This window comes from Thermochaetoides thermophila, assembly GCF_000221225.1.
Source record: "Thermochaetoides thermophila DSM 1495 unplaced genomic scaffold scf7180000011820, whole genome shotgun sequence".
Classification (NCBI taxonomy): domain Eukaryota; kingdom Fungi; phylum Ascomycota; class Sordariomycetes; order Sordariales; family Chaetomiaceae; genus Thermochaetoides; species Thermochaetoides thermophila.
The window spans coordinates 807127-834770 of NW_006383036.1; the positions used below are offsets into that span (position 1 = coordinate 807127).

At 51.6% G+C, this 27644-nt stretch overlaps 9 protein-coding genes across 9 annotated transcripts; 5 read left to right on the forward strand and 4 right to left on the reverse strand.

The window, feature by feature from the left end:
• Window positions 1–226: 226 nt before the first annotated feature.
• Window positions 227–1493, forward strand: CTHT_0052290 (deoxycytidylate deaminase-like protein; the record flags this gene model as incomplete). Its single annotated transcript, XM_006695506.1, has 3 exons — window positions 227–248; window positions 314–1353; window positions 1446–1493. The coding sequence occupies 3 exons, from the start codon at window positions 227–229 to the stop codon at window positions 1491–1493; spliced, it is 1110 nt and encodes a 369-aa protein (XP_006695569.1).
• A 1704-nt stretch (window positions 1494–3197) lies between these two features.
• CTHT_0052300 (uncharacterized protein) lies at window positions 3198–3485 on the reverse strand (the record flags this gene model as incomplete). Its single annotated transcript, XM_006695507.1, has 2 exons — window positions 3198–3247; window positions 3308–3485. The coding sequence occupies 2 exons, from the start codon at window positions 3483–3485 to the stop codon at window positions 3198–3200; spliced, it is 228 nt and encodes a 75-aa protein (XP_006695570.1).
• A 3105-nt stretch (window positions 3486–6590) lies between these two features.
• On the reverse strand, window positions 6591–7459 carry CTHT_0052310 (uncharacterized protein; the record flags this gene model as incomplete). The annotated part of the gene is made up of 3 exons (XM_006695508.1): window positions 6591–6960; window positions 7027–7331; window positions 7394–7459. The coding sequence occupies 3 exons, from the start codon at window positions 7457–7459 to the stop codon at window positions 6591–6593; spliced, it is 741 nt and encodes a 246-aa protein (XP_006695571.1).
• Window positions 7460–8693: 1234 nt separating this feature from the next.
• CTHT_0052320 (uncharacterized protein) lies at window positions 8694–9790 on the forward strand (the record flags this gene model as incomplete). The annotated part of the gene is made up of 3 exons (XM_006695509.1): window positions 8694–9002; window positions 9082–9372; window positions 9434–9790. The coding sequence occupies 3 exons, from the start codon at window positions 8694–8696 to the stop codon at window positions 9788–9790; spliced, it is 957 nt and encodes a 318-aa protein (XP_006695572.1).
• A 538-nt stretch (window positions 9791–10328) lies between these two features.
• Window positions 10329–12419, reverse strand: CTHT_0052330 (uncharacterized protein; the record flags this gene model as incomplete). Its single annotated transcript, XM_006695510.1, has 1 exon — window positions 10329–12419. The coding sequence occupies one exon, from the start codon at window positions 12417–12419 to the stop codon at window positions 10329–10331; it is 2091 nt and encodes a 696-aa protein (XP_006695573.1).
• Window positions 12420–13897: 1478 nt separating this feature from the next.
• CTHT_0052340 (uncharacterized protein) lies at window positions 13898–14656 on the forward strand (the record flags this gene model as incomplete). Its single annotated transcript, XM_006695511.1, has 2 exons — window positions 13898–13934; window positions 13998–14656. 2 exons carry the CDS (start codon window positions 13898–13900, stop codon window positions 14654–14656), a joined length of 696 nt encoding a protein of 231 aa, XP_006695574.1.
• Window positions 14657–14981: 325 nt separating this feature from the next.
• CTHT_0052350 (camp-dependent protein kinase regulatory subunit-like protein) lies at window positions 14982–16216 on the reverse strand (the record flags this gene model as incomplete). The annotated part of the gene is made up of 2 exons (XM_006695512.1): window positions 14982–15683; window positions 15740–16216. 2 exons carry the CDS (start codon window positions 16214–16216, stop codon window positions 14982–14984), a joined length of 1179 nt encoding a protein of 392 aa, XP_006695575.1.
• Window positions 16217–18772: 2556 nt separating this feature from the next.
• CTHT_0052360 (uncharacterized protein) lies at window positions 18773–20077 on the forward strand (the record flags this gene model as incomplete). The annotated part of the gene is made up of 2 exons (XM_006695513.1): window positions 18773–18994; window positions 19076–20077. 2 exons carry the CDS (start codon window positions 18773–18775, stop codon window positions 20075–20077), a joined length of 1224 nt encoding a protein of 407 aa, XP_006695576.1.
• Window positions 20078–21074: 997 nt separating this feature from the next.
• On the forward strand, window positions 21075–24437 carry CTHT_0052370 (uncharacterized protein; the record flags this gene model as incomplete). Its single annotated transcript, XM_006695514.1, has 5 exons — window positions 21075–21251; window positions 21331–21415; window positions 21481–21602; window positions 21671–23276; window positions 23338–24437. 5 exons carry the CDS (start codon window positions 21075–21077, stop codon window positions 24435–24437), a joined length of 3090 nt encoding a protein of 1029 aa, XP_006695577.1.
• Between the last annotated feature and the right edge of the window lie 3207 nt (window positions 24438–27644).

A 27644-nucleotide genomic window follows, 5' to 3' on the forward strand; every position in this document is an offset into this window, starting at 1 on the left:
CGGCTAAACCTCGGTACTAGTGTGAACTGCTGGTGTTACGTAGCCCCACTATAGACGCGTAAAGTGCTTGCAGAACGCGTCTCACGCGTTCATACCTCGAGGCAAAGCTGGATGAAGCTGACCAAGTAGGAGCGTTGGAGGTTGAATTCAAGGGCCAAGGCTCACTTTCATTGTCAACATTGCCTTTGTTTTTCATAAAAATATTCATTCCTTTAGAGCATGCACAATGTTCATAGGCATTTGCGGCAGTAAGTTTGCAGGGCCCGACTTTATCAATATGCAATTTCTGCGCCAACTGACCATAACATTTCAGGTATTTGCGCCGGTCGACGAACGATTGCCCGCTATTTAGTTGATCATCACGGCTTCACACAGCTTTATCTCTCCGGATATCAGCATGAGCCAGGATATATTATAACCAGTTTGGACAACCAGCCTGCTGATAACCAATATATGTTCTCCACGCCTAATGAGCTTATGGACTTTGTCACCAAGCGCTGGCGTGAGCGTTGGGTTACAATCGATATCCCAAATGAAGATATCTTTGATATCTATAGCCGGCGACCTTTCTTTTTACTCGTCAGTGTCGATGCTCCCCTCACAGTTCGCTGGCGTCGTTTTCAAAACCAGCAACATGAGTTGGAGCAGCAGCGCGTCTTAAACGAAGCCTTTTTATCATCCACATCAAGAGATTCATCAACCCCCTCGGGCTCTCCATCCCTATCCCCCAAACAGAAAGTTATTACAACCCTCGAAGAATTCGCTCACCTCTCCGACAGCCATCTCTACTCCCCAACAGGCAATCTCGCAACTCTCATCTCCAATGCCACCATCAGACTTGTTAACACCTCCTCCAGCCTAGCCCACCTCTATGCAACCCTCGGCAAACTCGACCTCCCCAACCCCGACCGTCTCCGTCCCAGCTGGGACAGCTACTTCATGTCCCTAGCCTCCCTCGCCGCACAGCGCAGCAATTGTATGAAGCGTCGTGTGGGCTGCGTCGTCGTCCGGGACAAGCGTGTCATCAGCACTGGTTATAACGGGACTCCGCGGGGACTCAAGAACTGTGCGGAAGGCGGCTGTGGACGGTGCAATTCGGGCGAAGGATCCGGTCACGCGCTGTCGACGTGCTTGTGCATCCATGCCGAGGAGAACGCGCTGCTGGAAGCCGGGAGGGAGCGCCTGCGCGAGGGTGCGGTGCTATACTGCGACACCTGTCCGTGTCTGACGTGCAGTATCAAGATCGCGCAGATGGGGATTAGTGAGGTGGTGTATAGCAAGGGGTATAGTATGGATGGGGAGACGGCGGCGGTGTTTAGGGAAGCAGGGGTAAAGCTGAGACAATTCGTACCGGTAAGTGTTCTACACCGCGGTGGCAGTTTGAGTCGAGTCCCTCTTCTTCTGCCGGCAATTGCTGACGCCAAGGGATTCTGTGCTGCACACAGCCTGCGAATGGTCTCATTCATCTTGAGAAGCCTGAGTTGTATAACTAAGCTTGAAGTTTTTATTTTTACCTTGGTATCATGAAGCGAATTCTCTAGACTTTCATGGCCTGCCCTAGGCCATGATATATTAATATCTAAGCGAATCATCATCGAGTCTTGCATAGCCAGTGACAGGCTCAATCTATAACTTAGTTCTCCCCGTATCACGCGAACCCCTTGTACAACCAGCGATCACCATCCCTATAAATATGCACTACACACATCGTAAACCCTGTCCCACTCCTCAACTACTCTGAAGTGAAACAGCCCAACCACAGCGGGGCCACGCGGACAAGACTTACGTCAGGTACAAGGCCTTGGTGATTTACATACTTACCCTTCGCTTGGCGTAATATGGGAGACTGTGCGGTTCCTCGTGGCTTGTGCGCAGCTGTCTCACCTCCTTTTCAGCTTGGACTGTTTCTCTACGAGCCAACAGCCCAGGTTGACTGAGTGGTCTTTACGACAAAAAGCTTCGGGTGACCAGTCCGTTATCATCTCAGTCCCTCCATGTTTTTACTTACCGTTGTGAACTCAGCCACATACGAGGAAAGTTAATTGCACGCACCCAACTGATCTTTGATCTTCACACAGCAAGTCACTCCATATGCCCATGTTGCAACAACACAGGCCTCGAAGCACCTAGGCAGGCTTAAGGTGCGGGATTTACTGAACATTGTGGACTTGAGGTATCTTAGGGCTCTGGTCATTTAAAGGCCACTTAAGTGGACCCTAGCAAGGACAAACCAACGACCACAGTCCATCAATGTAGAAACTCCATCCTGTAAGCGGCTCCAATTTTTGCTGCAGGTACAGAAAATCCGGATACATGCGGGCAGTTCCCCGGAGAAAGTCTCTGCAGATAGAGTGGAGAATTATGGCCGCTTGAGCCTTTTCCGCTGGTTGTTCAAAAGCACATCACTGTCTAAACCTCTGGGAGAACAGCTTACGATGACCAGTCACCTATAGAGCATAGTTTTCCATTCTGACAAGAATGTTGATCGGTATCCAAAAAAACGATGTGAATTAGAAGAAAAAGGTATATATATATAAAGGTAAACGGGTTGCCTGAGTTCCCTCCCCGCGGCGAGATCCGGCGCGCGTTTAATTGTATGAAAGGTTAGCCTCCTCTTCACCTTCGAGCCGGCCAGTCAGCCAGCCAGGCCAAGGACGAAGGTCTCGTGCAGAGAAGATGGACTGGCGGCGGCGACGGACAACTTCAAATGATGACGATCATGATAACGCGACACACACAAAGTGGTATTATGGTTCCTCCCGTGCAGTAAAAAGTGTCCTATCTCTTCCTTGACCAAGGACGGAACTTGACTTGACCCGATCCTCCGAAACTGTCTGGAAACAGAAACGATGGATAAGTTGAAAAACAGAGACAGGAGCCAATTTCCCTGAGTTGATGTTTGGTGTGCGCGACCTCCAAATGGAGTTAAGTGTGGTTGTAAGAACAAATTGTTGTGTTGTTGGGTATCGTCGCAAATGTGTTGACCAATCGATTCGGATCACAGTCGCCGCCGCCGCCGCCCTTCTCATTCACCCCCAAATCCTCTGGTTTTCCCACTCGCTCCCCTGGGCGCTCCTCTCAACCACCCTATTCCCAGGAATCCCTTCTGCCCATCAGGCCAGAGAAACCCTCCATGACCCAAATCCGTAGTAAGTCATTAGAACTATCATTGCTTGTCCATCTTCACTCCTAAACGACTAAATCGTATGTCTGTCCGCCATCATCTCCTGACTCCCTCCTTGAGCTCCTGCATTGCGCATGGAATTGATAGAAACAAGGGGGTCAATTTAAGCGATCTGGGCCGCACGCCTCTCGCGGCGGGCCTTGATGAACTTGTGGATCCAAAGGGCGATGAGGAGGCAGCCAACAATGAAGACGATACAGAAGACAAGGACGACACCGGGCTCACGAGCAGCCCAGTTGCTGCGCTTGGCGAGGTGCGAAACGGCGTCGCGGACAACAATGGAGTTGCTGATGGCAGGCATTTTGACGTTGAAGATTAGGATTTACTAAGACAAAAAAGATCAGTAAAGGAGTAAAAAAAATAGCAAGAACTGTCTTGAATCCAATTGACACAGGAAGCTCCCTTGTTGGGACGAGCGGGGTTTTGTTTCCGGTGGGTGCCGCACGGATGCAGCCAGATTGGTTCAGCGGGGTGAAACCTGGAGTGGTCCTCCTTTCGGACTGCGAGGATTCCTTGTCCGGCACCTTGCAATGACAGTCTTGGCATCTGTCATGCGGCCGAAGCTCCAGGTACTCGACAACCGCGAGCCCCCCACGACCCACACCAGATTAGAAAGAGAAGAAGCCAACAATCGGGCACACAAGGAAAAACCAGCTCAAAATCAGCCAATTGGATTGGGGCAGGTTGCTTACATTCTGGCCTAAGGCGGAGTGCAAGTACTCGGAATGTGATAAAAAGGGCACGCCGGAGTTTCGCAGTCACAGATGACGAAGAGCCGGATTGCGGGGAAGTGAAATCACGTCCTCAAGAGCCGACAGGACGCTTTTAGACGGGAGGGAGGTTGAACAACACAACGACTTAGCCGGCGACCTAGGTCGGCAAGGATGACAAGCCAGTTGTTGGTGAAGAGAATTGGAGAGGAGGGAAGCCAATTGGCGCTGCGGCAGTCTCCTTGTCGAAGAGGATTGCGCTGAGTCGCTCGGGAGGGGGGGCTCGAGAATTGGACTGTCGAGTGAGGTTGGGGAGAGAGGAGAAGAGGAAAGGAGAAAAGGAACAGAGGAGCGGGGGACGGACAGGAAAAATGGGATTGGGAAGAGAGGGGAGAGCAACGGAAACAGCGGGTGGCAGGTGAGAGCAAAGGTAGCAAAATAACGCCCGGTGGGTCCTGCCGCCTGCCCGTTCTGTCCGGGGTCCTCTCTGTGGTCGTCGCTGTGGGTGTCGCTCGTCGGCAAACATGGGATGGCAGAGAAGCAGAGCTGGAGCAGCCAACCCAGAAAAAGCTTGGTCTGTTGTGACCGCCCGCGCGCCGGAGGCACGGAGACACTGTGCGCTGTTGACGCGATGCTAGCGTTGCGGTTTCGATGTGCTACGTGGGAGGTGGAAGGAGACCACGGGAAACAGTGTTCGCACGCCGGCTGCGACGGTGAGCCCGCGCGGGCAAGGCCTGCCTTCCAGGTTGCGCTGCGTGCGCTTCTCCAGCGCAGAGTTGCGAGGCCCGACTTGCGCGAATTTCTCCCATACTAATCAGAGTAGCCAGCGGCGAATCACAGCTCCGATCCAGACTCCAGTCCGCAAGTTTTTCAAGGATCCCTCGGACAAGTTTTGGGAGACGGCTCCATGGACCATAGAGGGCTGCACACGGATGACTCTTGCGCGAGCGGCCGATGCCTGTCATGCAGCGCCGTGCGCTGTTGTCGTCTTCGCTTGCTCTGCCCCTCTCTGAACTTTTGCTGTGGTGACGTCGCAACCTCGCAGCTCAACGAGGGATCAAGCCGCTAGAGAACATTCTGGTGGCCAATGCAACTTTGCAAGTTTCCTAAATTTCTCGCTCCGTCGGCTCCATCTGGAATGGACTGGGGTAGACTGCACCTGCGGGACGGCCATCCCGCGCTGGACCAGTGGGCACGGCATGACGGATGATGTCGGCTCGGCGTTGTCACTTCTCAGTCTTGCCGGCTGTGTAACCGCCGGCAGCCGTAAGCCGGCGGTTTTCATCAGCCCAGGGTCGGCGAAGGCATCGCCGACGAAAGCACAAAAGAAAGCACCCTAAGGCAAGGGAAACCTCGAGGATCGCTTCGCTGGGATCCTGAATCAGAGGGTCTGGAAGCAAAGCGCAGTTTTACGATTTTTTTCATCCTTGGTGGCCACAGATGGTGGAGTGATGCTGGAGTGAGCTGAGGGCCATGAGATGAGTGACGATGTGTGCGGGCACTGATCACCTCCCACTAAAAGAGCAAACGGTGGGATGCTTGTTGTAGAACAAACTCGCTTCCTGGAACTTCCGGCTTGCCCTCTCCTTGGCCGCAGCTGGCAGCCTAACAGGGCTCCAGATGCCCATCATGTCAAAAAAAAGCTTCTTGTAGGCTCTCCATAGGTCATCTCGCGCTTCGCGCTTGCGCTTATCATCGCGGTTTTATTTAGGTATTGGGGGACGCCGACAACAGGACGTCTGGATAGGGAAGCTCGATGTTGATGGCCATAATTAAATTTGTCAATCTACTACTATGGGGGGTTTTACTGAAACCACAGTCCGTATCAAGGTACATAGTGTGCCTGCAACTTCACAAACACAACAGCATTCTAGTCGAACACATCCTCGTAGTGTTGGTACACTTGATGACCAAATATGTATTGGGAGAGAACGGGTTCGGATGGTAAGAGCTGTCAGCCAAGACATCGATGTAAACCACTTGCAAGCCAACAGAACATTTTGACTTCTAACAATGATTAAAGAGTGCTTGATTCGCTGGAGGTATCTGGCCAACTGAAACGCCTGCTGCGCTGGACGAAACGGAAACAACCAGATCGCTACTTTTCGTAACGAAAAGGATTGGGAGCTTTCCAGGAGTTCTTCACCTCCACTGCTTCTTGCAGGTCAACTCCGCCATAATCCACATATCTGCTTGGCTCGTGCTCCAGCTGCCAAACTCATTTGTACCTTGCATGCCGTACTTCCGGCCTTTCCATAGTGTGTGCGGAGTCCGCCCTTCTGGGGGTCGGGCGCGAGAGGCGCCGAGGCATTCGTGGTGTGGAGGATTTCGGTGATGTGCTGTGATCAATGAACTGCTGTGGGCCTTCGGAATGTCCAATTTCGAGATCCATTCACCAATGGAGGCAACAAGAAAAGGACAAAACACCTGCGGTCATTGGAAACAAATGAATGGGGATTTCTGGAATGAGGGTGATGCAAGATACAAAGATTTATACTAGCTACGGCACATCAGGCCTGCCAGCTTATGAACAGTAGATAAGGCTAAAGAAATAGCGGAGAGATACCTGTTCCCAAGAATTCCAAATGTATTCAAGTACCACGACACACCTCTCCACTACTTGAGAATCCTTTCCAGCAATCAATGGTCAAATTTCAGAGAAAAGACCGAGCAAACAACGATGCTTCGCACGAGACTTAGCACGTGATGGGAGCCGGCCCAGGGGCTTGGTATGGCTTGCCACCATTGTCGGGCTGACCAGTGAGGCCATAGATATTGACCAAGATGCCCGGATCGTTCTGGCTGTAGGCGCCGGGGAAGCTGACTGTCTGGGATGGAGTGAAGGAACCACCACCCGAGACGTTGATCTGAGCACATGACTGGTAGAACTGCGCTCCGCGGTAGTTGCCAGCCGAGTGAAGAGCCAGCAGCTCGACACGCATGAGGTACTGGCCGTCCGCAATGCATTGCGGCAAATTGAAGTAGTACCAGCCGCCGTTGTTGATCATGGTATCAACGCCCCATCTCTTGCTGCCGACGTCAAAACCTTCTGACCAAATCTTGAACCTTTGCACCAGTTAGTGGGAACTCTTGACACTCTTGGTCAGAATGAGTCGGCCGCCTGGCACGTACCATCTCAGGCCGGTGTGGCTTGCGCTCGCAGCATTGTCTACCTTGGCAAGATAGACCTGAATAGGGCCCTTGTGAGACCTGGCAATCGGATTGTCGGGGTCGCCAGGGAACTGAGCACCGCCAATGACATGGCCCCAAAAGGTACCAATTCTGTCACCAGCCCTGACGTTGAGGATGGTCGATGACCTATGTCCAGATTGACCGCAGATGATGTCCTGGCTATTTACATCTTCAACTGGGTAGTTGGTGTTGGGCGCACGCAGGCCGGTCAATTGGCCATGGTCTTGGCCGTTGATGGAGACTTTCTGGAGTTGATATCAGTCAATGGATTGTTACCGAAATACGGATAGTATACGATGTGGTTCACCTGAAAGATGGCATGCCCCTGGACGCTGAGCGCAGCGGTAAGAAGTGACGCCAAGGAAAGTTTCATTGTGGTTATCCCGTTGTCGGCCACGGCTGGTGAAGGTGTATTACGGAATGGTTGCTCAGTCTGACCAGTCAACCAGTAACATCACCATGGCTCATCCTCCAACTTATATACATTCTAACTATTCATACCAATGGCACGCTCTTTGTCGACGGAAAGCATGGCACCGAGAATACAAAAGTCCTCGTTCCGTTAGTTCGTCCGAGAATGGCACCGAAGCTTTCACTCCCGGCCAAGTAAAACTCAGTCAGCATATTGGGCATGACGGCATCTTGGGTCTGGTGAGCCAGGATGACGAATAGGAGAGGCTGGCGACATGCCGAACAATAGCGTACAGGCCCGGTAGTCAAGCATATAGCGGGGCCCCAGACTTTCCAAAGGAGGGCAATATATTCAGATAAACTGCGCGGCAAATTGGGCCAGGGACTGCAGAGTGTGTTAGACAGCAGCACGCGCCCCGTTCGGCAACATCAATGCTTCTTAAATTAGGCACTATATAACATCCCGTCTTTGTCACAAGGGCAGAACAAACCAGAGGCGGCCGTTGTGTGCTCCGATTGAGAGCAGCGGAAGCTTTCCCATTTAAGCCGATCAAGCAGCGGCATCCAACAATGGGTGCATAGATCTCTGTAGAGTCAAAACGGAGGACAATGGTGCCGATGGGATCTCAACGTCTTATGCAGTGCAGGTAGCCAGATCCATGGACAACACCAGAACTGGAAATCAAAGGGCAGCACAAATAACCCAGTCAGATTTGCGATTGCTTGTGATTGATGGAAGATTCAATGTGAGACGCCAGAACCCGGAACTGAAGTGCTGTTGCTGTCACCTTAGCCTTAGCTCGAAATCGTCATCAAAACTAGTGGAGGGTGCTCTTGGATCAGAGGGATTGCTTGAGACAATGCAGATGATAACCGAGAAGCGAGAACTCCCAAGACCAGCTCAGCACTATGTACGAAAATGATAAACAAGAAGCCAAGCAATGGAAAAGTCAGGACTATGTATCACGAGTTTATGTTCAGGCATTCACAGGAGTGAACTGGTACTTCTATGGCGGGAAATACAAAGTCGTTTGTGTCGTTAAATCAACATCAAGCTGCTCTTCAGTCATCCCACAACTGTGAAGGACACAAGATAGATGGAGCTCATGAAAATCAAACGAAAAGCTGCCTTGGTGTGTGCACTCAAGCGGTGTATTACATAATCATGGATAGATGAAACCTTGACCCCACAGCCAATGAGGCGGCGTCAATTATCACTGCAAGCGGGTCCATTTGCCGAGCCAAAGGCCAATCAGGCCAGGAAGAGCAGCAGCAACGGCGAAAGGAGCTCAACGACAAGTCAAGATCACGACCCGGTGCGGCCCGGAATTGACGCTGCCATTGCTCGATCGCTCGACACAACCGCAGCCATGGCGAGCAAGCTGACCCCATTACTCATGCGCACCGTCGCCCGGATGGGGAGCCGGGCGATGTGGGCAATGGTCCCCGCCCCAGCGCGCACATTGTCGACGTCGGCGATGAGGCACAGCGACACCCTCATGGTGGTGAGTTTGCGGCCCCGAAATAGCAGCGGGAAAGGAGAAGAGGAGGCATGCGATTGACGAGCGAGATGTTCACCCTTAGCACCGAAATACTCCCGAGAACAACCCCGACATCCCTTTCAAGTTCACTCCCGAGAATGAGAAGATCATCGAGCAAATCCTCAAGCGCTACCCTCCCCAGTACAAGAAGGCAGCCGTCATGCCCCTGCTCGACCTCGGCCAGCGTCAACACGGCTTCTGCAGCATCAGCGTCATGAACGAGGTGGCGCGCATCCTCGAGATGCCCCCGATGCGTGTCTACGAGGTCGCCTCTTTCTACACCATGTACAACCGTACACCCGTGGGCAAGTTCCACGTCCAGGCCTGCACAACGGTAGGTTTTCGAGCAAAAATGTGTGAGGGGGATACCGGTACGGCTATGCTAACCATCCTAGACGCCCTGCCAGCTGGGTGGCTGCGGCAGCGACGCCATCGTAAAGGCCATCAAGGAACACCTTGGCATCAACCAGGGTGAGACCACGCCCGACGGTCTCTTTACCTTCATTGAGGTCGAGTGCCTCGGCGCGTGCGTTAATGCACCTATGGTCCAGATTAATGATGACTATTATGAGGATTTGACTCCCGAGACGATCAAGCAGGTCTTGACGGCTCTCAAGGAGAGCGTCAACGATGTAAGCAAGGCCCCCAAGCCTGGGCCTCAGAGCGGAAGGCAGTCATGCGAGAATAGTGCTGGCCTGACCAGCCTGACGAGCGAGCCATGGGGTCCGGAAAAGACCAGGCCTGATTTGTAAATTAATAAATCAGCACCCGGGGGGGTTGGGCCTAGGGCCGGCGAGCTCGAAGTGGTTAGTTGTATAAAGCTGATGAACACAAAGCATTTGTTCCATGTATTGTGCAAAGAATGATTGCTGACTGGTTATATGCAACTCGGACTAACATATAGACGGGCCGAGGTTTGAGGAGTATATGGTCGTTGCCGGTAGGACTGACGCTGGCCTCACTCCATCCAGCTGCTCCGTGCCGTATCTCCATATGAACACTAATCATTCCACCAATTAAGGCCATGTCAACAATAGCACCTTCCCATTCGGCACGTATTCTCCGATATGCGCTTAGGTTCGCGCTTCTTCCAGCGCCCACGGCCACTGTCGGCAAACCAACGGTTGCTAAGACTTGCTCAGTCACCCAATGCTATGAGCCTATTCTTGAACGCCCGGTGCTACTTCAGGAGTAGAGGATGAGGTAGTTACTCACTTTCTATCCTATAACTATCCTTCCATCTATCATAACAGTGCCGACTACCTGTTGATGCATTCCTTTCCTCAGTCCTTATACCAACATGAACTCTGAACTCATTCCTTCAAACGGCGTCACACTCCCTCCCAGGCTCTTTGCATCCCCATAATACCGTATGCGGTAAACGGCACCAACCTCGGCCCATTCCTCCGTTTCCCACACAATCTCAACCTCGCTCGTGCCCAAAATTTCGTTGGTCCTCCTCCAGTGAAACACTAACGACCAGTCACTGTCATCCCTGACTGTTTCCCACCCAGCGTCTTCCCCCTGTCCTTCTCCCGTCTTCCCATCTATCTTCTGCTGCTGAACAGCTGCAAATGTTCCCTCGAGTCTTAGGTTGTTCCTTGGGTTTGCACCAACGAATACAACGTGCACATGCTCTCCCTTGCGGTACTTTGGTTTGACGTCGACCAGCACGTCCCCAAACTTCTTGCCCCAGGGAGGACGGTCATACACAACGGGCCGAATGAACGAGAGGGAAACGTTCGAATTGTCCGGGGGAAACAGTCCCTGGCCCGCATCCCGGTCACCATGTGGTGGCGGGGGTTGTGCATCCGTGGCAAGGTAGTGAATATGCGATAGCGTCACGTTAATATATGCAGCCAAGGTGTGCGGGCCGTAGAGGGTAGAAGCCCCTTCGTAGCGCTGGATGACATATTCCTCCTCAGTAGTGATATAATGCGTGTAACTGTTGGCAGGTCCCCCGAGAACAACGACCGGTTCAGTGCCATGATCTTCTTGTAAAAGGATAGAAGCAGATGCGTGCCTGACGGCCTCTTTCCATCTACGGCCAGCCATTGTGGTTGCTTCTCCTGGGCTGACGATTATGATGAGATGGCCGACACGGAATATCTGTACGTCCACAATGTTGGGCGTCCACTCATATGGAGAGTGAAGCTCGCCCACATCCAAGAGGACAGGCTTTGGATAGTGACAAGCCTTTTGTTCCGAGCTGGGCTCCTTAAGCATATGTCTGACAAGACGCCAGATTGGAGAGGTTGTTGTCTCATTACCGGAGTGTTGTGTGAAGTCAAACGCTCCAGGGCCGTCTGATGTACCGGCAGCAAAGGAATACCCCAATGCAGCGGGACATGTGCGGACTTGCGACCCGTTGGGGAGGAGGAACGAAAAGTTGGACATGTCATGGAAGACATGGAAAGCCTTAACCGTTGGGTTATTGATGGGCTTCGAGTTGTCATTCAAAGAGTCGTATAGCGCCCTGGCTGCTTCAAACTGACGCTTGCCAATCTCGAAGCACGAACTTGCTCCGTTATCAGGAACATTGAAAAACGGTCCTCGGCCATGACAGGCTTGCGATCTGCCGCCGCAAGTGCTGTTCTCAAAAGTGCACATCTGCCCTGAGCCATCCTCACACCAAGCTCCAAGGACATTAGGGCTTGTGTCCCCGACATTGGCCTGGGAAAACCCAGCCACAAACCCTTCCGCAGCTGAAGAGTCGTTCATAGTACTCCTCTCAAACAAGTATGCGGCAACCCCTTTGTTGTCGCCGGCAATAAGAGTGTTATTGCCATAGAGTGAAGTCCCATGGGTGGGAAACCACGTCAAGACTCCAATATTCTTGTCGTCAGATGCACGCTGAAACTTCAGAAGAGTCAGTTCCTTTTCAACCGAACCGTCGTCTTCGGCGCTAACGTTGTATTTGGCGCGTTCTTCCTCTGGATTGGCCAGGTAGGCAAACAGGCTACGATTGATGTTTGCTCCACGGACCTTGGTCGTGCCGATGCTCAAGTATCCCGGCTGAAGGCTTTCGTGAGCACGCTTGATAGACAGGACGGCACCATCAACAATAGCGCGATATCCTTGACGATCAAAGCCCATGCTAGTGACCTGCGGGAGCAGATAGTTGAGCCAGCCGCCTGGACCAGCATGTGAATGTGTCCCGGTGACGGCAAGATTGTGATGGTTGTACATAGCATATTCCGGGCCGAGAGCTCTAAGTCCGTCGAGAATGCCGTAGCGAATAGCAGTATCGCCAGATTGCGTGTCGAGCACAAGATAGATGAACCTTTCCTCTGGGTGGTTGAGGTTACCAATGATAAAGGCCCGCGAGTACAGACGCTGCCGCAACCCTGTACCGACTTGCTTAGGGTCTGCATAGCCCATAAGGTTGATTTCGACCACAGGCCCAGTGACATCAGCCTTCCCAACTCCGATGAGGTAGAGGCTCCCATCAAGACAAGAAGATCCGTGGCATAAAGGCTTGGTTGTACCTCCTCTGTGAGAAGCCCATGTCCATGAATCTTCAGGATACCAATATCTAAGAAAACAAGGAGACACCAAGAAAACGAGGACAACAAAGACCAATAAACACACGGTTGAGAGTATTGGAAATGATGTTAGGGATGTTGGCTTTCGAGATGTCTCAAACTCTTCATCGTGAAGCTGGCAACTATACGAGACACGCTGCCGAGACTCTGGGAGAGTGGGAGTACCATCCTTTTCAACATCCATGTTGACGAGCTTGATATGCAAGGTATGTTCGATTAATCGTCCGAGTGGATGATGGATATGAATCGAGGGACAAGCAAGAGGGAAAAACGAAGGGCAAGAGCTAGAAGGCCTGTAGCATCGCGAAGACTCGGTTATAACAGTCGGAGGCTAAGACGAAAGACCACCAAGAAACCGAAGAGCAGGCAAGTCAAGTGACTTTTAGTTGTCCAGCTTGAATCAAGGACAAATGATGACCATGTACAGCCTTTAAGGAGCACAGTACTCAAGACTCTGTTTCCTGTGTGGTCATAAGCCCAAGCAAACCGATCCTCAGTGATGTTCAAAGCCTTATCGGCATCATCGGCATTATTTGTACAATCTAGACAACGGGCGGTACACGAATGGTAGGACATTGTCAGGACTTGGAGTTGCTGGCTTTGTTTCGGGAAACTACACTGGGCTAAACCAATTCACGATTGCGCAATGCCACAACCTGCTGCCTTGGCACCTCGATGGCCGCCTGCTTCCAGCCCGCCCTGTTTCGATCCTTGGCAGCCGTCATTGTCCAAAGCCAGGTTCTCGGAAACGGTCCGATTCGATGCCTCAAATGTTACCCCATTGCCAAGCTCTCAACGCTGCAAACTTTACGGATACGTACGCTTTTTACCAATTCACAGGGCATGTTACGCATCTTAGACTCAGGCATCAAGAGTGGCTTGTCCACGACCAAAGTTTACATGATGAAAGCAGTAGTAGCAACTGAGATCGACAGTAGTTTTACAGTAATTTACTAAGGGAAAGAACTACAAGTACGATACTGCTGAATGCACTTTTGAGAATCCTTGTGAAGAACGAGCTCCCATACCGGTTTAGGCTAAGGAAGGTCTTATCGATAAGACACGAGATGGGGCTTGCTCTATTGCGACGCGCTGTGCTGCACTCCGCAGCGCAGCTGGTGCTCTGGTGTTGGCCACCACGGTTCAACACCATCAGGATAAGGTGCCAGACGAACAAAGGCTTTGCTTTATCACAGCGAAATTAGACGCCGCGAGCGATTTTGAATTCCTGAAGAGCTACTTACCGTAATTTAGTTTGTTCAGCACAACGCTCTCAAAATTTCAAAGGCTTGGCGGTTGCAACTTATAACCACCATGCCAGCCATAACAACAGTCCACGAGTCCCTCCCGTGTTCGTTCCCTGTTCAACTCCCAGCTCCCTTTCAATGGATCCAGCTAATACAAGCTAACGCAGATATCGACCCCGAGCCCACCCCAGAACAACGCGCCGCAGCAGAAGCCCTCATCGCCGAGGAGCGAGCCAAAGTCCCCGACGACCCTTACCATGCCCTGCTCCCTCCTCCCCTCCCACCGCTGAACGAATCGCGCCACCTCACACCAATCCTCCAAAATGAGCTCGCTCGCCTAGCCTCTTCTCCCGACCCGCAAGCGGCCAAAATGGACGCGCTGGACTTCTCCCGCTACGAAGCACCCGAGATGCCCTCAATTGATAGCTCCCAGTCGCTTGAAGAGACGGCCTCTCAACTATGGGAAACGCTCAAACAAGCCTACACGGCGCAAGCATATCTTTCCGCGCGGCGGGCACACCTTGCGCTGCTGGATACACACGGCAAGAATGCCTGGCTCATAGGTAATTGGCATTTGGAGGGGGAAGTCAAAGCGGTGGAGAAAGAGTTGGCTGAGACTAAGCGCGAGATTGATCGTGTGTCTTTGGCAAGGCAAGGCATGCAGGAGGCGGCTGGAGCGGAGCTCAAAAGTCTGGAAGAAACCTGGAAGGCTGGGGTAGGAAGGGTGCTTGAGACAGAGGCGGCGGCTGAGAAGCTAAGGATAGAGGTGCTAGAGGAGAGGAGGAGACTTGCGGAAGCGCAGGCAGCGCTGGCTGTTGGCAATTAACTGGACTTTACTGCGGAACTGGGATGTTGTTCAAGACGAAAAGGCATATGGGCAAAGAAATTTAATTTGGAATCGATTGTCGCACGATGGTCGACGAAACATAGACTGATGGTCATGTATGCATGCTTGGTACCTTATTACTTCCTGCCAATATTTCATGGACGTCAGGGAATCATTCCCACTGAAACAACGATCCGGCGACCAGCCACGCCATTCAGGTCCTTATCGATCTGCCTCTCGCCCTCCCATTCCGAGCCAACAAACAACGCAAACAAAAATGCATAGTTAACCACAGGCCCCTGACCCTCGTTGCTCATTAGAACCTTCATGACTTCTGAAGCGGGTCTTTATCCTCCACACCTGACTCGACACCGACATATTTCTGCCTTCTCATGATACTCTCAACTGGGCCTAGCAACCGCTGGAAAGCAGACTTGCCAAGCCGGGCCACCTTCACCTCGGTCGTACTGACAACGCTGGCGGCCCGTGGGGCATCATTGAGCAAGGCAAGCTCACCAAAATAGTCGCCCTTCTTATAATGCTTGACTGGCTGGTCGTTGTCGCTCCTATACGCCACCGCTTCGCCAGACTCCAGCAAATAGAAATCGTAGCCCGGATCGCCCTCGCGAATGATGGTATGGCCCGCAGGAAATTTCTGACTCTCCAGAGCATCGGCTATCTTGGATCTCTCGTATGGTGTCAAGCTCTGGAGCAACGGGACTTCTTCCAAAAAGCCTTCGTACATGCGCCTGCGAGCAAATGTCGACTCCATCAAAATCCGCCGGAATGTGATGCGGTCCAAGGCCCAGAGTGTGCAGTTCGGCTCAGCAGAGATGACCGTAGCAGCTCGGGGGGCATTATACATGAGGGCCAGCTCTCCAAATGAGCCTCCAGCCTCAATAGCGCCCACCTTTTGTCCCATCCCCTCCGGTCCTGGCTGCAATGATCCAGCGCTGTTGACATATACATCAAACGAGCCCTTTTCGACAACATAGAAATAGTCACCGGCATCGCCTTGAGTGATGACCTATTGTACACTATTAGCGATGACAAAAATTCCATTATAACCAGATGGCAACCCACTTTAATGCCTTTGGCTGGAATTGGTTTCTCAACCAAAGCACCTAAAATTTGGGCGCTCTGCTCTTCATCAAGATGACTGAAGAGAAAGTTCCCGCTGATAGCCTTCTTCAGACGCTCGAGCTGTTCAGGGGTCTTGGGATGGTAAGGGGGTGTCCAGTTATCATAGCTATCAGCAACAGGCTTCAGCGACTCCGCAGAGACTGAGGTGCGACGACCGAAATTATATTGCGCCGGATATCCCTCAGGGTTGGGAGGACTTCTGACGCCGGAAGGTTGAGGGTCAAATGTGGCATCCCCGCCGAACGGTCCTCGGAAGGTGGCACTTGTTGTGGTCCCAAAATGCGGAGTCGTGGGAGAAGTGACGGTGTCGTTCTCGTCCTCCTCGGCTACCCGCTGCATAACGCCTGTATCGATCCGTGAGGAACCAAAGGGGTTTGAGTTCGCCCCAAACGGACTGTTGAAAGTCGGGCCTGACATTGTCTCTGATAAACCGCTGCGGGTAACTGTAATGTTGGTCAGTATTTGTGCCATCACATTTTTGCTCCCTTCACAAACCCAACATACCCGTATAAGGGAATCAAAATCAGTACAAGATCTTTGTCCGCTAGACAATTGGTCCCGAACTTAAATGTCGCCCAAAGTGTTCTGAATCAGAGCCTTTAGGAGGAAGATCTGAAATCAGGTGAACTCGGGTTGTCAAGAGACACCAAGCTGAGCGAGACAGAGCAACGGGCTCTTTTATGACAACTGAAGCCTGCAGAAACTTGTCAGTTCAACTCAGCCCAAACACAAAAATGTAGCGGCATATCACACATGTGCATCTGGGTAAGAAGAAATTAGAGCAAGTCAGGCTGTGCCACAGATGGCTGCTGCAGCCCAAGGGGTAGTGCCCCTGCTGTGTACATCGACATGGGTACCTTCTAATAACACAACCCTCAAGCCCACGATTTAGGCTTTAGGTAGAGATGAACAAGCGAAAGAAGTGAAACAAGACGAATCTCAGAAGATTAAGCTAACGCATGCCGGGACTTACGTCGAATCGCCACCAAATGGGGAGGTATCGGTGGTTCGAAGACGGCGATTAACGGGAGCGCGCCACGTCTGCGGCCACCTGACCTATGGGAGCTGCCAACAGGCAAGACAGACAATGATGCTCTTTATGACAAGTGAGCGTGGGAAAGAGTAAATTCAACCACACGCCGTATTTGAAATCCGGGGGTGACAATGTAAGGAGCAACTCTGGCCAGGCACAAGAGTACTGTGGTGGTTCGATTCGCTGGGAACGTAGCGTGGACAAAAGGGATAATGACCGAGATGGAAGGGACCTGGCACCGACAACGCAATAACTTAATTGAGGACAGAGGACTTGAAAACCGGGAGAGAGGAGATGGGGAGACGGAAACGGGGACTGGCACTGCGACGTGACTGCGCGATCTGGGAAAGGATCAACGGAAGGCCAGCAATCCGAGCAACAGCCGCGGATCCTTGCCGATGTATGCTGATGGGAAGACGAGAGTCGTGAGAGAAGTAACGTGCCGTCAAAATCCCATGAAACAGATGTCTGAGTGGGAGAATGCAACTGTTCCCAGAAGGCGACAACAGGGAGGACCGGCTCTGGGAGGAAGAGGGTTGAAAGGCGGAGAGGTGCCGGGAGAGGTGAAAGTATGAAGCTTGGGCTGGCAGGTGGGGTGCTGCTGGTGCCCGCCCAGCTGTGGTACCTACCGCTCTGGACGCTGGCGCACGTCCCGCAAATGCATCATCGTTGGGAACTTGGGAGCGACCAACGTCAAGTCTAAACTCTGGGGCATGTCTATGAGGGTTTCTAATGATGGCTACCTGAAAGGAGCATCAAGAAGTCTTCGAATGCTAATTAACTTGAAACACGCAATATCGCTACAATAAGATCACTATCTTCCTGACATCTCAGCTCCAAGCCCATCATGGTGATAACACGCATGTTCCCTCAGACAAGCTTCCAGATTCCCCTCCTTTTTGAACCCCGCTGCTGGGTCCACTCCTGCGCCTTCTCCACACGCGTCTGCTCGGCATGACCGCTCATTTGCGCGTCGAACGCTTCTAGAAAACGCACGGATTGCATTCTGGCTCGGGCGCTCAGTGCTTCGGTTTCTCTGTATTTGTCAACCCCGCCATTTCTGTCCGATGGGATGCAGCCGTTGAGAAGGCCAGGAGGAGAAACGGTCGTGGTTGGTCAAACCCTCTGTGTGATTGGATATTCAAACATTTTATCATTTACTAAGAGACAAAAGAGTTGAATTAGGAACTCTGGCCTCAAAATGGAGCTGTCTGACAGTCTTGGCATCGCGGGACGGCATGGACGGGGGTGATGATGACACTGACTCTTGGTCATGGAGTCTTCCAAAAGCGGAAGGGGGAAATGATTAGTTACATTGGAGAACTATGCCATATAATCACCAAAAGATAAATGCGTTCAAAGCATTGGCACAGCATGGACTTTCTCTTCTTGTGGCCCTGAATATGTCAGTCAAAATGGCGGTTCGCAAATTGGTCGCGGATAAAGGAACTCAGCCTAGAGCTCTGCGCATCTCGTTCACACTAACATCCCCAAACATCATACTTTCCACTAAAATAAACTTTGACCAGTCGTCAGGTAGATGCCTAATAAGATCTCGGAAACTAGTTAGCACATTATAAACTCTGCTTGGAATGAGCCAGTTTGTGACATGCATAGAGAACATAAAAACTATATGCAGAGAACTGAGCAAGTCATTAGCGACTGTCAGCTTCTCCATAAACGATCTTCAGGTTGGCATTGCCTGGATCACGTGAATGTCATGTGATGTGTAACGTCAGCCTGGACCTCACCAGGCAGATCACAGCCTCTGCCAAGAATGCACAGGCCAGCAGAGACCCCTGTTGGTCTCCTTGCAAACACTCCCATCACGCAGAACCCAAGGGCTCCATCGCTTCAAAACACTCCCATTTCTCCCATCCTCGATCCTCTCACCATACCTGGGAGCCGACAACAATAACGCTGCTGAATTATCTGTCACCATGGCGCCCCGCCGTCGTCGTGGTGCCGGCCAAGATGGCAGCGACGATGGCCGTTCTGACTCGGATGCTCCCAAGAACCGCCCGCCCAACACAGCCTTCCGCCAACAGCGCATGCGCGCCTGGCAATGCGTGCTGACACCTAAGTTGATTGTCACCGTCTTCTCCATCCTCGCCGCTATCTACCTTGGCTTTGGTGCTTGGTTGACCTATCTTGCCCATACCGTATGTTTGCCTTGGATTACTTCTAGTTAACACATACGTGCGACAAAGACTTGAATGCTGACAGCCTCTCTTATAACATAGGTGCGAGACTTGAAAATTGACTACACTGATTGCTTGACATCAGCCCCAAAGGATGATTTTGAGACAATACCACAAAATCACATCACAGCACACTTCTCAGCAAAGGATAGCACCTTCGATCCGTACAAAGCACAATGGAAAACAACAGAGCGGGAGGTCCAAGTCGCCAACTATACAGACAATCGGCAGTTCTGCATTGTGCGCTTCAACATTCCCGAGGACTTGCAGCCGACAATCAGCTTCTTCTACTACCTAGAGAACTTCTATCAGAATCATCGTCGTTACGTTAATTCATTCAATGCCAAGCAGCTTCTGGGCGACGCTGTTGATGGCAAGACAATCAATGACTCGACTTGTGATCCCATCACCCACGACCCCAAAGGCACAGGCAAGATTGTGTACCCCTGTGGTCTCGTGGCCAACTCCATCTTCAATGACACTTTCAGCAGCCCCTTGGCTCTCGCGGTGCGCAACTCGAGCGATTCAAGCCGGCCTTACAACATGACAACCAAGGGCATTGCCTGGCCCGGACTCAAGGACCTATACGGCAAGACCAGCTACAGCCTGGACCAGATCGTGCCTCCACCTAACTGGGAGAGGCGCTATAAGTATGGTTACCAGGAGAACAACCCGCCGCCGGATCTCAAGACAGACGAGCTCTTCCAGAACTGGATGATGCTTGCTGCTGCACCCAACTTTTACAAGCTTTATCAGAAGAACGACACACATCCGATGCTTGCCGGCCAGTATGAAATTGAAATCGAGTCCAACTTTGACGTCACTGTATACAAGGGCCGCAAGGCTTTTGTTATCACCACCCTCTCGACTATGGGCTCGCGTAATATTTGGCCAGGCATCATTTTCCTGATCGTTGGTGGCATTTGCTTGGTTCTGGATATTTACTTCATTCTCTCCTTCTTCATCTGGAGACCTCGCAAGTTGGGTGATCCGTCCTACCTGTCCTGGAACCAGCCGTCGGCTCCAGGAGGGCACTCGTCATGAGCCCTTGGCGGGAATGGCAATTAGGGTTGATCAGAGAGGGTAAAGAATTTTTAGCTTCGTTGGTGAGGCGGCGGGCACCGTTATTTTATCTTACTTTCAGTCTCAGTTTCGGGAAAACGGGATTACACGGCGCAGAAGGGGGCATATGGTCTGATTTGTCTATTTTCTACAACTTGTTTGCTGTCGTATTTCTGTATGCTCAGTAAATGTTCAACAATTGACGTCAGGGTGGTCGGTTGCCATTGCCTACTCCCATTAGATGTATTGTACGATACCTTGCTTCCTTGGGTATGCATTGACATTACAGATATCCCAAGTTTGGGACTAATGAATTTGTGTCGAGTTGTTGAGTCTTAGACTTTTTTTTGGGATCCGTAATCTGTCCTCTGACCAAGGTGTGGCTGAGCATTTCTAATACATTCCAACAGCACTTCCTGCGTTGGGTCTTGTGCCTTATGCTCTGAGCCGACAGAGTCATGAGTCGGCTCAGTGGCAGCCGATTTTCCAAGGTGACATCTCCTGTTTGTTCAATCCTTTATTACTAACGCTACTATCTAAAATTTGTACGGATCTGGGCGATTCTGCGCTGTGTCTTGGGAAGCCAGCTTTCCCCCCTTCGCGTGCCTGCTTGGCTTACAAAAGTATGGTTTTGTGGCCTGAGGCATCATTCGCGCTCCATCCAGGCTTCAGACCCACAAACGCGCGTGCTGGCTCGGGTCCGTGACGTTTGGCGACGCGACACCCTGGCGCTTTTTTGCTGCAGACACTCACACCTAGCCTTGTGGCGCTTCCGACCGTCGAACGCGGCTCACTCCCATCATTTGCTGCCGCGATTAACAAACCCACGCGAGATTCCAACCCTCTTCCACCCACCATACCTGACGCATATCTCTCAGCCCGTCTATCCCATTTCATCGGCGTCATCGCGCAATCGAGGGCTGTGTATCACCCGATTTTTCCACATTCCTAGCCAGGGCATCGTCAATCGCTGCCCATCATGGCGGACATCAAGATCGACAGCAAACTCTTTCAGGAGCGCATATCGCACTTCATCAGCGCATGGAAAGCCGACAAGCGCAGTGGCGATGCGCTTTTTGGCGGCGTGTCGTCCATCGTTATCTTGATGGGCAAAGTTGATGAGGAGCCGGAGTTTTACAAGAACAATGCGATGCATGTATGTCATCTGGCGCGCGCGCAACTATCCCTCACGATGTGGCCATATCGGTGTTGCTGACTGGACATACCTTGTGCAGTTTTGGTTGCTTGGGTATGAATTCCCGACAACTCTGATGCTCTTTACCCTCGATACTCTCTACATTATCACCACTCAAAAGAAAGGTTAGTCGTTCCCATTTCTCTTTTATCTATCGATGTGTCTCGGGCAAGCGTCTAACGACTGGCAGCAAAATACCTTGACCAGATTAAGGGAGGCCGGTTTCCAGTTGAGGTTCTTGTGAGGGGCAAGGACAATGCCGAAAACGAAAAGACCTTCATCAAAATTGCCGACATGATCAAAGCCGCTGGCGTAAGTCATACAGTTTTCTGGTCCACTTGCCAATATCCAATTCGTACTGACCGCCCTTGATCCTACAGAATAAAGTCGGCGTGCTTACGAAGGATACCTCGAAGGGTCCTTTCATCGATGAATGGAAGAAGATCTTCGCCGAGAGATGCAAGGGGGTCGAAGAGGTCGATATTGCCTTGGCCCTCTCAGCAGGTGCCTTTTCCATCAAGGATGAGACAGAGCTTCGCGCAATGCGAACTTCGTCCAAGGCCTGTGTGGCTCTTCTTACCCCTTACTTCCTCGACGAGATGTCGAGTATCCTTGATCAAGACAAGAAGATAAGCCATGCCTCGTTGGCCGACAAGGTCATGAACAAACTTGAGGATGAAAAGTTTTGGAAGACAGTGGAGCTTCCGAACCGCGGGAAGCTCCCGTCAGATTTTGACCCCGAGCAGCTCGACTGGATCCTTGGGCCGATTGTGCAGAGCGGTGGCAAGTTTGACCTCAAGTGGCAGACAGACTCAGATGACGAGCCGCTTCACCCCGGCATTATTATTGCCGCCATGGGCTTGCGGTACAAGTCTTACTGCTCTCAGATTGCCAGGACCTTTATGGTCGACCCTAATAAGTCTCAGGAGAGCAACTACCGCGTTTTGCTCGCTGTACACAACCTGATCTTGAAAGAGATCCGCGACGGTGTCGTCGTCAAGGATGTGTACAACAAGGCCTACAACTTGATCAAGACGAAGAAGCCAGAACTTGAGAAGCACTTCCTCAAGAATGTCGGTTATGGCATTGGTCTTGAGAGCAAGGACAGCACTCTTATCCTCAGTGCCAAGAACACTCGGACACTTAAGGATGGCATGACTCTCTGCATTGTGACAGGTTTCAGCGATATCCCGAACCCAGATCCTCAAGGCAAAAAGGACAAGGTCTACTCACTTGTCCTGACCGATACGATCCGTGTTACAACCGGCGAACCCGTTGTTTTTACGGGGGAGGCACCGTCCGATATGGACGCAACTTCGTTTTTCTTCAAGGATGAAGAGGAAGCACAGCCAACTCCCAAGAAGGAGAAGAAAGACCCGCGTGTGGGCGCTGTTGCCACGAGAAACATCACCAGCACACGTCTGCGGTCCGAGCGTAATACAGCACCCGATGAAGATGCCGAGAAGAGGCGTCGTGAACACCAGAAAGAGCTTGCTGCTAAGAAGCAGAAAGAAGGGTTGTTGAAGTACGCTGACGCCACAGCCGGCCAGAATGGTGTTGAGGTCAAGAAGTTTAAACGCTTTGAGTCTTACAAGCGAGACAACCAGTTACCGCCCAAGGTTCGCGACATGGGTATTGTCATCGACCAGAAGAACAATACCATCGTCCTACCCATCATGGGTCGCCCAGTTCCCTTCCATATCAACACCATCAAGAATGCAAGCAAGAGCGACGAGGGCGAGTGGTCGTTCTTGCGCATTAACTTTCTCTCTCCTGGCCAGGGCGTTGGCCGCAAGGATGATCAGCCCTTTGAGGACGCATCTGCCCATTTTGTCAGGAGCTTGACTTTCCGCTCGACGGATGGTGATCGGTACGCCGAGATTGCGAACCAGATCTCCAATCTCAAGCGTGAAGCCGTCAAAAGAGAGCAGGAAAAGAAAGATCTCGAGGATGTCGTTGAGCAGGATAAGCTTATTGAGATCAGAAGTATGTATTCAGAAATTATCTTGCTACTAAGTTATGGTGTTTGGTTCTAACCTTTTCACAGATCGTCGCCCGGCTGTGCTCGACAACGTCTACATCCGCCCGGCTTTGGAAGGCAAGCGGGTGCCTGGCAAGGTTGAAATCCATCAAAACGGTATCCGCTACCAGTCCCCTCTTAGCACCACTCAGAGAGTCGACGTGTTGTTCTCAAATATCCGTCACCTCTTCTTCCAGCCTTGCCAGAATGAGATGATTGTCATCATCCACCTTCACTTGAAGGACCCCATCCTGTTTGGCAAGAAGAAGACCAAGGACGTGCAGTTCTACAGAGAAGCTATTGACATCCAGTTTGACGAGACGGGCAACCGCAAGCGCAAATACCGCTATGGTGACGAGGACGAGTTCGAGGCCGAGCAGGAAGAGCGGCGCCGCAAGGCTGAACTCGACCGTCTGTTTAAGAGCTTCGCCGAGAAGATTGCCGAGGCTGGCCGCAATGAGGGAATCGAGGTCGACATGCCGATCCGGGATCTCGGCTTCAATGGTGTTCCCAACCGTAGCAATGTTGTGATCTACCCAACGACCGAGTGCCTGATCCAGATCACCGAACCACCCTTCCTGGTTATTACCCTGGAGGACGTTGAGTGGGCTCATCTGGAGCGTGTCCAGTTCGGCCTCAAGAACTTCGATCTCGTTTTTGTCTTCAAAGACTTCACTCGACCAGTGGTGCACATTAACACCATTCCCGTTGAGTCTCTCGAAGATGTCAAGGAGTTCCTTGACTCTTCTGACATTCCCTTCTCCGAGGGTCCTCTTAACCTGAACTGGTCCGTCATTATGAAGACGGTTACTGCTAACCCTCACCAATTCTTCCTCGATGGCGGCTGGGGCTTCCTTCAGAACGACAGCGACGCATCCGACGCCTCCGAAGAAGAGGAGGACGAGGACAGTGCCTTCGAGATCAGCGAAAGCGAGCTTGAGGCCGCCAGCGAGTCATCTGAGGAAGACTCGGACTACGAGGACGCTTCTGAGGAGGAGAGCGATGCGCCCCCTAGTGAGGATGATGAGGGCGAGAGCTGGGATGAACTGGAACGTAAGGCCAGGAAGCGGGATCGCGAGAGCGGTCTCGATGATGACGATCGCGGCGGAAAGAAGAGAAGGCGGTAAATGGCTTAAGGACAGTATAGATGGGACAGGAATAAGCGGAAAGAGATTGTGTGTGTTGATCGGACAATGGGATAATAGGAAACGAAGGGTCTTTCATTTCTGAGGATGGTTGAAGATGATCTTATTTCTGCTCTCTAAAAATCTTAGTCTGTTCCCAAACTCATACATCCTTCCACGGACCGACGAGTCCAAGAAACGGTCTGACCTTCCAGGTTTTGGTACGTTTTGTTTGGGTCAAGCTGTGTATTTCTACCTCCCCTAATTTTCTTCGTTCTCTGAAATGCGCCCATAAGTTGGTTTGATCAAATTCCGACACGTAACTTGAGGATCTGACATTTCATGGGCTCATTTGAGGTGTATCAAGCGTATGTGTGCCGATAATTGACGCCAGCAAGAGTTCTTGATCTTACAAAACGGTTTAGATCCTCACTCATATCCTCTATTGTCACTACTTCCTTTCCCATTTCGGTCCCTCCATTCTCTGATGACCCGCAAAGCCCTTGGTCCTGCTCATCCTCTATGCTCATTGAGTCGGTCATCCAAGTCCATATGACCTCTCCTAACTGTTCTTTACCACAGTTGATAGATGGCATTCATATCGTCATATTCCCAAAATACCCTCTTACGCGCCGGATCTCTATCAAATTACTCGACTTTGCCTGTAGGTTGTTGAGCGGATGAGTTTAGAGTATGATCTCAAATGCAGACTTCACTTTCAATCAACAACCCACTCCCCCTGCTGACCCTGAAAAGGTTCCCAGATATCGTCCGACGCAAGTGCCGGTCCGACTGGTGCGGACCTAAATCGCACATGGTCTCTACTGCAAGATCGTTTGGTGACCAATGGACCCGAGCACAGAGACATATCTCAACGACCTGCAGTTCAACAGATCTATATACAAGGGTTCCATGTAAAGGTAAGGAGCAACAAACGGAAGAAATGAGGCCAATGGAACGTTGATGTAGGACAGTTTTGACGAGAGTTCTGGTGTAGATTGAGAGGGGAGTTTACTGTGACACAGTGTGGCCATGATGTCGGTATCTTACATGTTGACAGCAATCACAACCAAAAGGATCTTGGGATTACCCAGCTGGTGGCGGATTACTGCATTCGCTCAACCCAGCATTTGAAAGAAGGGAGAGGAATTCAAGCGAACTGTTTAGCCAGACAAGGGAGTAACCAACAGCTAGCATTGGCGCGATGCTGTGTTCCGTGACTTTGGCTTTAGGGTCACACATCGGTTGCCTGAGATGTGGTGAAATGTTGAGATTTACATGGTGTAGTTGAATTGAATCCATCCTGGATCAGCTAAGCATATATTGTATACAGCCTCGTTGATTTACAACTTTGTGCAGCTTGGAGGAACACATTATTGGGTAGTTTTGGTTGACAGACAGAGAAATCGTGAGCTGTTCCCATCAGACTTTGAAGCGGGACCTATCACAAGTTACCCATATTTCAGGACAGAATCTACTGCTCTGGTTGGATGGGGCAGGTGATTCGCGGAGTAGGCCATGCAGAATCCTTTGTAGGGCACCGAATGTTGATTGGGAACGGTGTCCGGGCTTCGGGGAGTTGCGTCCCAACAGGATGGTCACTTCGGGATGAGAGAGATTCGAAACAAGCTAGGAATAGATTACCAGAGGCGAGTCGTTCTAGAACCCGACAGCTGACACAAAATTCCCATATCTGTCATGCGATTCTGCGTCGCCAAGGCCCCGACAGATCGGCGATCATCCGGGGCGATTTTTTACAAATCGACGCCGGAGGCAGATCCAGGGGGTGCCATTGCTTTAGCTTCACCTTCTCGTGAGTCGTTCACTTTTTCCTCCCAAGGTCCTGGATAAGAGTTGGCACTGTGTGCATCTGGAGTGAGGCAAAAATCCAATGATGGGATACGCAGGATGTTGCCGGCGATGTTTGGGCTCTGGGAGGACCTGGGCCCTCATCCACTCCGCTGCCTATCGTATTCGGTATCTGACCGAGGGAAAGCGTTGTTCCAGGGCTATGCAAAGCTCATGCCTCTGGGGCAGTTCTTCGCCCTTTCCCTAGAGTCTGGATACATTGGGTCGACCTTGCAGCGAAACAGTTTCCCGCTGGGGTACTCGACCAACGTTTGGCTCTTCCAGGCTTTGGAAGCTGTGGAATGGAATCGAGCAAAATGATTCCTACCAGGCAGCGCTGACGATGCTCAGCAAACCATTCGCGCCACGACTCTTACGAAATGGTTGCCTTTTTCACGGAGCTGGAAGCGGTGCGTTTGTTTTGCCGAGACAGACGACGATCGGATCGTCGTTTCCATCTCGATCCGCCACTGTGGAGTCGCTGACGCTTTGGGTTTGGGCTTGTGGGCGCGCTTGCCGCTTCGCGCCTCTTGTTGCGCGTGCTCGATAGCTGGAGCCCCGCTCCAATCGATGCCGATCCAGCAAAAGCCAAGCCTGGCTCCCGGGCCGAGTGACGTCAGCGAGGCTTGGTTTTCGGATGGGGAATCGCCCTCGCTTATCTCGCCGCGTGAGTAACTGTCTTGTATGTGCAACTCCAGCCAAGTTAAACCAGTTACACAATTACCTAGTGGAAAATACAGGGTAATCATCAAGCCCTCAATTGTGTAGGTCGGGCGCCTGCACTTCATTCTAAGAGCAAGCAAGTCGGGTGCCACGTCAGCGACGGCGCTGACTGTGACTCTCCGGAAGAACAGGCACGGCCGGCATGAAGGTCCGGTTTGCCCTGTATGATTGCGCAGCAACTCGAGCTTCGAGCCTTGAGCCTTGGGGACTTTAACATGGAATGCCACTCCATGTTCAAGGCCTTTGCGTCGAAGAGGAGGGCTCTTGCGCCCGAGCCAATGGACACTCAATTGCAAACGCACTGTGTGTTCGACCGTTGGGCTGACCACTGGCTTGCCTGGGGACTTGTTGGTGGCCAGTCCTTCGGTTAGTGCAAGAAACCTTGCAATGTTATGGATACTTTATAACCAGGAATCGTGGATGCTGTGATGTTTAACTTGGTACAGGTTGTTATTAACGCTTCGTTCTATCTATCCATTCAGCTTGCGGGCCCAGATGTGGTGCCATTCATCCGACTCCCTACAGGGCCCTTGTGCAAACAAAGATCGACACTCTGGGCGGCACCAGATCCGATCCGATCTCTCAGCCGCGTCCCGCTTATACTCCAGACCTTGGTGTTCTTTAAAGAAAGGAGAGGGG